The sequence below is a fragment of the Anabrus simplex genome, chromosome 1 (genome assembly GCF_040414725.1).
Source record: "Anabrus simplex isolate iqAnaSimp1 chromosome 1, ASM4041472v1, whole genome shotgun sequence".
NCBI classification, from domain to species: domain Eukaryota; kingdom Metazoa; phylum Arthropoda; class Insecta; order Orthoptera; family Tettigoniidae; genus Anabrus; species Anabrus simplex.
This window is the reverse complement of record NC_090265.1, coordinates 55,865,895-55,875,844: the sequence shown is the minus strand read 5'-3', so window position 1 is coordinate 55,875,844 and position 9,950 is coordinate 55,865,895. Positions and strand designations below refer to the sequence as shown.

Sequence of the window (9,950 nt, the reverse complement as noted above, 5' to 3'; positions counted from 1 at the left end):
ACATCATTAGGGGCGTATCTGTATTTGAAGATGGCAGTTTGTGTAGATGTGAGAGCCACCATGGCTCAAGTGGAAGTGGGCCGGCCTCTCACTGCTGGGTTCCGTGGTTCAAATCTTGGTCACTCCATGTGAGATTTGTGCTGGACAAAGCAGACGAGGGACAGATTTTTCTCCACGTACTCTGGTTTTCCCTGTCATCTTTCATTCCAGCAACACTCCCCAATATTATTTCACTTCATCTGTCAGTCATTAATCATTGTCCGAGAAGAGTGTGACAGGCTTCAGCAGCCGGCACAAGTCTGTCCTCACTGCTAAATGGGGGTTTCATTCATTTCGTTCCTAACCCAGACAAATGACTGGAAACAGACTGTGCATTTTCATGTGGAGGTTGTACTTGTCTTTTTTTTATTTCCTTTCTATTTCTCCCTCTTCTCATTTTCTTTATCCTATTATGAGTTCCTTTCAGCGTTTCTATCTCTCTACATATTACTCACTTTGTAACTTAGAACACATCCTACTGATTATCAAATTAAATCAGGCCACCTCAATTTTTTATTTTATTATTATTTTTAAATATTTTTATACATGATAAATATCATACATGTACATACAGAGGAATTAACAGTACATTAAGCAAATATTTTATTTAACATTCCTGATGGTAATTAATTCAACATTTTACTGTAGAATGTAAATATTATACATTTTATGAATATCCTCTGTAAATTACGGTCATGTAGATTTTATCAGGTACAATGAAAGTGTGTGGGAGCTTGCCATTAATTATCTTTGTTTCCTGGAGGAAATTGCTCAGTCAAGAAGTGACTCAATGAGTGTAAGTGCTAGAATTACCACTGGCATGACAGACTTTGAAAGATAAGTGTGATGCAGTGTGGGATCTGACTTCCATACACAAGATGTAGTAAAAGCCTCAAGATAGTTAAACATGAACCATGTTTCTGTTGCACTGAATTAAATTATAATATATCTACAAATATTTCATTTATCTACATAATTTCTTCATAAAGCTGAGGGACAGTTTCTCTTCAACATGTTTTATCATTTGGTGACTCAAATGATGTTGGTGACTGTAGTGTTTGGAACTTTTCAGAATAAGGTCAGCCATAATTTTTTATTTATATTAAATTAAAATGTTTTTTGTACACTTCAACTTTCTACCTCATAATTCATTTTTATCTCAGAACAATAATATAAAAGTCAAGAGTATGTTCAGTTGAATATTTTGTTGTTGTTGTGGTTGATTGTTTGCTTGCTAAGACATCACAGGAAAAGTGCTTAACAGAATTTCTCTGTCAAAAAGCCTCAGCTATCACAGTGTATAAGTTAAAGCATAAGTTGATACACTCCAGTACTTCCTGTATCACGATTGACATATCTAAGCCATTGCAAACTGTCCACTTCATGGCTGTATCGATGAGTATAATCAACAAATTAATCTAAAAAGCCACCTAATCGATACTTTATTTCTTTTGCCTTTGGCAAACTTAAAAATACATTAACAAACACAGTACATGTTTCGACCATTTAGTGGTCATCTTCAGCTGTATATAAAAAAATCTTAGATGATAACATTTAAAAGCAAGCACATTGGATCTTAAAACTATATCCCATGGGAATTCAAAAACTATTGTACTAAATGCTTTAAATGAAATGAAAGATGGAGGGGGGGGGGGGGGATTGGGGGTAAGGAGACTTATGTGAATGATACTTAAATTACAGTATCGTTTACAATTGTGTTTAAAAACTTAAATGATGAAAAACACATTTAAAATATTTAAAAGCGTCTATGGTAAAATTCTTCTTGATAACATGTGGCGTGAATAAAAAGTTCGTGTTTGTAATAATCTTCAGGCATTTGTGAGAAAAATAATAACTCAATCAAAATTCGCATCTGTGGTGATGTTAAACACTTTGTTTTTAATAAACATACTTTAAAATATTCTAAAGTGTCTATGGTAAGGCACTTATTCAAATACACTTGTGCTTGAATGAAAGTTTATGTCATATGCACCAGTCTTCATGTATTTATTGTTTATATTTAATAACTTCCTTGAGTGATATTCTTGTGGTTATAAGGCCGTGTTGACTGTTTAACTTCCAAGAATTGCTCTTCGGAATGTGATAAAAGAAATTGTGTTAGTCGTTTAACTTGCTAAAACCCTGTGGTGGCTTCTGTTATATAAAATGGCGATCTGATTCGGGCAGCTTGCCTCGCGATCTTATCTGGCAAATGTTTAATCCGCGTTGCCTCGGAGAACTGCCTTCGTGCACGACCGCTATCACACTAGGTGCACGAAGGCAGTTCTCCGAGGCAACGCGGATTAAACATTTCCCAGATAAGATCGCGAGGCAAGCTGCCTGAATCAGATCGCCATTTTATATAACAGAAGCCACCACAGGGTTTTAGCAAGTTAAACGACTAACACAATTTCTTTTATCACATTCCGAAGAGCAATTCTTGGAAGTTAAACAGTCGACACGGCCTTATAACCACAAGAATATCACTCAAAGAAGTTATTAAATATAAACAATAAATACATGAAGACTGGTGCATATGACATAAACTTTCATTCAAGCACAAGTGTATTAGAATAAGTGCCTTACCATAGACACTTTAGAATATTTTAAAGTATGTTTATTAAAAACAAAGTGTTTAACATCACCACAGACGCGAATTTTGATTGAGTTATTATTTTTCTCACAAATGCCTGAAGATTATTATAAACACAAACTTTTTATTCACGCCACATGTTATCAAAAAGAATTTTACCATAGACGCTTTTAAATATTTAAAATATGTTTTTCATCATTTAAGTTTTTAAACACAATTGTAAATGATACTGTAATTTAAGTATCATTCACATAAGTCTCCTTACCCCCAACCCCCCCCCCCCCCCCCCCATCTTCCATTTCATTTAAAGCATTTAGTACAATAGTTTTTGAATTCCCATGGGATATAGTTTTAAGATCCAATGTGCTTGCTTTTAAATGTTATCATCTAAGATTTTTTTATATACAGCTGAAGATGACCACTAAATGGTCGAAACATGTACTGTGTTTGTTAATGTATTTTTAAGTTTGCCAACGGCAAAAGAAATAAAGTATCGATTAGGTGGCTTTTTAGATTAATTTGTTGATATCTAAGCCATTCGATAGGGTGCATCATGGGAGAGACTACTGCAAAAATGTGTGCAATTGGACTAGACAAAAGAGTGACTGAATGGATGACTATATTTCTAAAATACAGAACTCAGAGAATTAGAGTAGGTGAAGGTTTATCTGACCCTGTAATAATTAAGAGGGGAACTCCTCAAGGCAGTATTATTTTTTTTTTTTTTGCTAGGGGCTTTACGTCGCACCGACACAGATAGGTCTTATGGCGACGATGGGATAGGAAAGGCCTAGGAGTTGGAAGGAAGCGGCCGTGGCCTTAAGTAAGGTACAGCCCCAGCATTTGCCTGGTGTGAAAATGGGAAACCACAGAAAACCATCTTCAGGGCTGCCGATAGTGGGATTCGAACCTACTATCTCCCGGATGCAAGCTCACAGCCGCGCGCCTCTACGCGCACGGCCAACTCGCTCGGTAGGGCAGTATTATTAGACTTTTATGTTTTCTTATATAAATTGCAAGATACCTGTGCTTTGCTATGGTTTTACACTGAAAGTTATTATTCAAAGTCCGTACATCAAACAATTTTGGGGGAATAATTGTTTATTTTCTGATCCAACACTCATTTGAATCCCATACGGAAAAATTTGAATTTTTTAAACCATATCTGATTTAACATCTAGGACGTTAAAAGTGACTAACCTGTGAAATTTTGATTTTGTACGTTGAACAGTAATGGAGGAATGAATGTTTCTTTAAGGGGTGAATGCTTTTAAATATTTATTAGCATCTAGGATATAGTAGACAAGCCTTCATTAAAAAAAAGTTCATGCCTGAAATGGTTCCAGAAGAATGGATATTGTGTTTTAGAGAGTCAATCACCATCTAAATCCCTTATGGGAGAAATATTTTGAAGTAAACAATATTTTACACCTAGGACATAAAAGAAGAAGCTTCTCATAAAATTACAACTTTGTACTTCAAACAGTTTTGGAGGGATGAATAATTTCATTTATGGAGCTAACCTCATTTAACACTTTAGGAGTGGAACGTTTAAAAAATTTCCTATTTCATAACTAGGATTTAAAATATATACCAGTATTTGGAATTTTGTCTTCGTACATTAGACCGTTTTGGAGGAAGGAATGAATATATCTGTTTTTTGATCTTAACCCCCATTTGATTATCTGAGGGGTTAAATTTATTTAAAACCTGATGTTATTCAACACCTAGTATATCATTTGAAATTATAACTTCTTAATCAAATATATATATAAAATAAGAGTTTTGTCTGTACATTGCTCAGAATTTGAAAAGAATGGTATTTCTGTATCGGTCATGTCCACAGTAACAAGAAAATGCATTTTTTACTTTTCCGTAATTTCTGTCTGACTGTCTGTATGTATGTACACGCATCACAAGAAAACGGCCGAAGAGAATTTTATGAAAATCGGAATGTAAAGTCGGGTGATGAACCGCTACAATCTAGGCTATAAATTATTTTAATCACACTGAGTGAAATGGTAGTTTAGGGGAAGGCCTGACATTTAATTCTCAAATATTTATGTTATTAGTGGTCGTGTCTTAATGAAAATCGCTAGACAAAGATGCAAAATAAGTCACTACAATTTAGGCTATACATACATACATACATACATACATTATCATTATAGACTGTTATGCCTTTCAGCGTTCAGTCTGCAAGCCTCTGAGAATTTACTAAACGTCGCCACAATCCTCGATTTGCAACTAGTGTTGTGGCCTCATTTAGTTCTATACCTCTTATCTTTAAATCATTAGAAACCGAGTTTAACCATCGTCGTCTTGGTCTCCCTCTACTTCTCTTACCCTACATAACAGAGTCCATTATTGTCCTAGGTTACCTATCCTCCTCCATTCGTCTCACATGACCCCACCACCGAAGCCGGTTTATGCGTACAGCTTCATCCATCGAGTTCATTCCTAAATTAGCATTTATCTCCTCATTTCGAGTACCCTACTGCCATTGTTCCTACCTGTTTGTACCAGCAATCATTCTCGCTACTTTCATGTCTGTTACTTCTAACTTATGAATAAGATATCCTGAGTCCACCCAGCTTTCGCTCCCGTAAAGCAAAGTTGGTCTGAAAACAGACCGATGTAAAGATAGTTTCGTCTGGGAGCTGACTTCCTTCTTACAGAATACTGCTGATCGCAAGTGCGAGCTCACTGCATTAGCTTTACTACACCTTGATTCAATCTCACTTACTATATTACCATCCTGGGAGAACACACAACCTAAATACTTGAAATTATCGACCTGTTCTAGCTTTGTATCACCAATCTGACATTCAATTCTGTTGAATTTCTTACCTACTGACATCAATTTAGTCTTTGAGAGGCTAATTTTCATACCATACTCATTGCACCTATTTTCAAGTTCCAAGATATTAGACTGCAAGCTTTCGGCACAGTCTGCCATTAAGACCAAGTCGTCAGCATAGGCCAAACTGCTTACTACATTTCCACCTAACTGAATCCCTCCCTGCCATTTTATACCTTTCAGCAGATGATCCATGTAAACTATGAACAGCAAAGGTGAAAGATTACAGCCTTGTCTAACTCCTGTAAGTATCCTGAACCAAGAACTCATTCTACCATCAATTCTCACTGAAGCCCAATTGTCAACATAAATGCCTTTCCCTCGGTACCCTGTCATATGCTTTCTCTAGATCTACGAAACATAAAGACAACTGCCTATTCCTCTCGTAGCATTTTTCAATTACCTGGCGCATACTGAAAATCTGATCCTGACAGCCCCTCTGTGGTCTGAAACCACACTGGTTTTCATCCAACTTCCTCTCAACGACTGATCGCATCCTCCCTTCCAAGATGCCAGTGAATACTTTGCCTGGTATACTAATCAATGAGATACCTCGATAGTTGCTGCAATCCTTCCTGTTTCCTTGCTTGTAGATAGGTGCAATTACTGCTTTTGTCCAATCTGAAGGTACCTTACCAACACTCCACGCTAATTTTACTAGTCTATGAAGCCGTTTCATCCCTGCCTTCCCACTATACTTCACCACTTCACGTCTAATTTCATCTATTCCTGCTGCCTTATGACAATGGAGTTTATTTACTATCCTTTCCACTTCCTCAAGCATAATTTCACCAACATCCTTTTCCTCCTCCCCATGAGCTTGGCTGTTTGCAACACCACCATGATGATTTCCTTTTACATTGAGAATATGTTCAAAATATTCCCTTCACCTCTCCAGTGATTCCCTGGGGTCTGTTATGAGTTCACCTGAATTACTCAAAACACTGTTCATTTCCTTTTTCCCTCCCTTCCTAAGATTCTTTATTACTGTCCAGAAAGGTTTCCCTGCTGCTTGACCTAGCCTTTCCAGGTTATTACCAAAATCTTCCCATGACTTCTTTTTGGATTCAACAACTATTTGTTTCACTCTGTTTCTTTCATCTACGTACCAATCCCTGCCTGTTTTGGCCCTTGTTTGGAGCCATTTCTGATAAGCCTTCTTTTTACGTTTACAGGCTGCTCTCACTTCATCATTCCACCAAGATGTTCGCCTTTTCCCATCTTTACACACAGTTGTTCCTAGGCATTCCCTTGCTGTTTCTACTACAGCATCCCTGTATGCCACCCATTCGCTTTCTATATCCTGAACCTGCTTACTGTCTACTGTTCGAAACTTCTCACTAATCATATCCATGTACTTCTGTCTAATTTCCTCGTCCTGGAGATTTTCTACCCTTATTCGTTTGCAGACAGATTTCACTTTCTCTACCCTAGGCCTGGAAATACTTAGTTCACTACAGATCAGATAGTGGTCTGTATCATCGAAAAATCCCCGAAAAACTCTTACATTCCTAAGAGATTTCCTGAATTCAAAGTCTGTTAAGATATAGTCTGTTATGGATCTGGTACCCCTAGCCTCCCATGTGTAGCGGTGAATAGCCTTATGCTTGAAGAATGTATTCGTAACAGCTAAACCCATACTAGCACATAAGTCCAGCAAACGCTTCCCATTCCCATTAGCTTCCATATCTTCCCCACATTTACCAATCACCCTTTCGTAACCTTCAGTTCTATTCCCAACTCTCGCATTGAAATCGCCCATTAGCACTATTCTATCCTTGCTGTTGACCCTGACCACGATGTCACTCAATGCTTCATAAAACTTGTCAACTTCATCCTCATCTGCACCCTCACATGGTGAATACACGGACACAATTCTTGTCTTAATTCCTCCCACTGACAAATCTACCCACATCATTCGCTCATTTACGTGCCTAACCGAAACTATGTTTCGTGCAATGGTATTCCTGATAAAGAGCCCTACCCCAGAATCTGCCCTTCCCTTTCTAACACCCGTCAAGTACACCTTATAATCTCCTATCTCTTCCTCATTATCTCCCCTTACCCGAATATCACTTACTCCTAGCACATCCAGATGCATCCTCTTTGCTGACTCAGCCAGTTCTACCTTCTTTCTTCCATAAGCCCCATTAATATTGATAGCTCCCCATCGAATTCCATTTCGTTCGCCAAGTTGTTTCCAAGGAGTCCCTCGCGTGTCAAATGGGAGTGGGACTCCATTACTCCCATAGGTCCGAGGCTTGCTTAAAGTGTTCTGAGCTCGGTAAATTCATGAAGCAGGATGCTGCCCTACTTGCACATAGTCCAAGTGAGGATCTCTCCTCTAACGGGTTATGGACCACCGGTGAATTGTATAGTCCTAGCCGCCTGAGCACAAGGAGGGCCACGACTCAGAATATGTCTGAGATGCCCACTCCCATTCTATATCAACTGGTATCCCGACTCTCAGGACCACTTACTAAGCCACTCAGCCATTGCCCATGGTTCACGAACTAGGACGTGACTACAGTAACCCACAAACATGAACCATTAGGCTATACACGCTGAGAAAAATGGTAGTTTAGGGGAAGGCCTAAAATTTAATTGTCAAATATTTATTTTATTAGTGGTCGTATCTTCACGAAAATTGGTATGCAAAGTCGGGGAATAAGTCACTATAATCTAGGCTATCAATAATGTTATTCGCACTGAGTGAAATGGTAGTTTAGGGGAAGGCCTGAAATGTAATCTATATATATAAAATAAGAGTTTTGTCTGTACATTGCTCAAAATTTAAAAAGGATGGTATTTCTGTATCAGTCATGTCCATAGTAACAAGGAAATGCATTTTTTAATTTTCCGTAATTTCTGTCTGTCTGTCTGTATGTATGTACACGCATCACGAGAAAACGGCTGAAGAGAATTGAATGAAAATCGGTATGTAAAGTCCGGCAATACGTCGCTACAATCTAGGCCATAAATAATCTTTTTCACGCTAAGAGAAATGGTAGTTTAGGGGAAGGCCTAAAATTTAATTTTCAAATATTTATGTTATTAGTAGGGAGCGGATTTTTATGTGCTAAAAATGTGAAAAATATTTATTTTTTATGTGCTGAAAAACTTTAAAATATGTGATAAAAATTGAAATTATTTTCCTTTAAATATCACATAACTACTCGCGCTCAAGAAGTAAATAAGTATAATGTTTTGTATTAGAATATGGTGCTACCAAACATGCTCCTTAAGGCAAAATGGTATCTGTGTATGCAAACGTGCTGTATGGTACCGGTATATTAATTTTTGATATGCCAGAGTAGATATTATGAACGGATACTTTTTCTAAGGTAATGTTTTGTTTAAATATGGCAAAAGCAACCTATCATCTTTGAAAAAGTATTACCAGTTCGTACTCACCCATCACACGCTGGAATATTAGTTACTAGAAGTAGTCTCAGAATTGCAGTGAACAACAAAGGTCATCTCCAAATTGTCCATCACAAATGCATGCCGATTATCTCTAAAGAACGCCTTATACTGCGAAAACGATCGCTCCACATCACAGGAAGTCAGACGAGCATAGTTAAAGAGAGGAATGTCACCAACAATAACACCATCAATTTCGCCAACATGAGCACCCTCTAATACATTAGAAATTTGGCACATTGTTTGAAATCCTCTGTTTTTCCTGAACAAATTTTGATATTTGACCTTTAACAGTCCCTGTACCTGCGAAGCCGGGAGTGAATCTAATTTATTTTCAACAGCGTGCACTTCCTTCACTGGTTCGGACAACAGGTTAGTGGATTTTTCAAGTATGTCTATAGTTTTATACAAGAAGCTTAGATTGGCAGATATAAACGCCAAATCCTTTTTCAAAGAGCTGTCTTTTAGTATCTCTTGAAGAATCTCAATTGACGACGCGTCGTTTTAATATAGCACATTCACAACGGATGCAAAACTTTCGAAATTGTATGCGTAGTATACCACAGCACTAAGCCAGGTACCCCACCACGTAACAATAGGCAGGGAAGGAAACGCAAGATCCGGGGTTTTCTCTTTAAAGACATCGATTCTTGAGGGTGCTTTTACGAAGACTTTTTTGCCATTAGACACTAATTTACCCACTTGAGGATACTGAGCCCGCACAGTTTCACACAACCTGTGTAGAGCATGAACAACGCAAGTTACGTGTAATACAATACAATACAATCATTTTTGGAAAGCTCACAGAAAGGCCTTCGGCTGCCTTTTTCATGTAAGCTGCGCTGTCAGTAAGGAAAAGCAATACATGGTCATATTTTATACCTTTTGGCCAAAGTAAGTGCATGGCTTCATTGAATAACGTAGCCACAGTGACATGGTTTGCAGCAAGCATTTCTTTACACGCTAGCAAATAAGAATGTTCGCAAGCAGTTTTGTCATTCTTCAACACACCAACTACAACATTTCCTACTTTTC

At 37.7% G+C, this 9,950-nt stretch overlaps 1 protein-coding gene across 1 annotated transcript in view; it reads left to right on the top strand.

Annotated features, from left to right (window-relative positions):
- Positions 1-848: 848 nt before the first annotated feature.
- LOC136861051 (aminopeptidase N-like) overlaps positions 849-9,950 on the top strand; it is a 119,580-nt gene continuing 110,478 nt past the window's right edge. Inside the window, exon 1 of the mRNA XM_067138797.2 lies at positions 849-1,117. Within this exon, the coding sequence (XP_066994898.2) occupies positions 1,052-1,117 (66 nt within the window). The 5' untranslated portion in view covers positions 849-1,051. The remainder of the gene's footprint in view (positions 1,118-9,950) is intronic.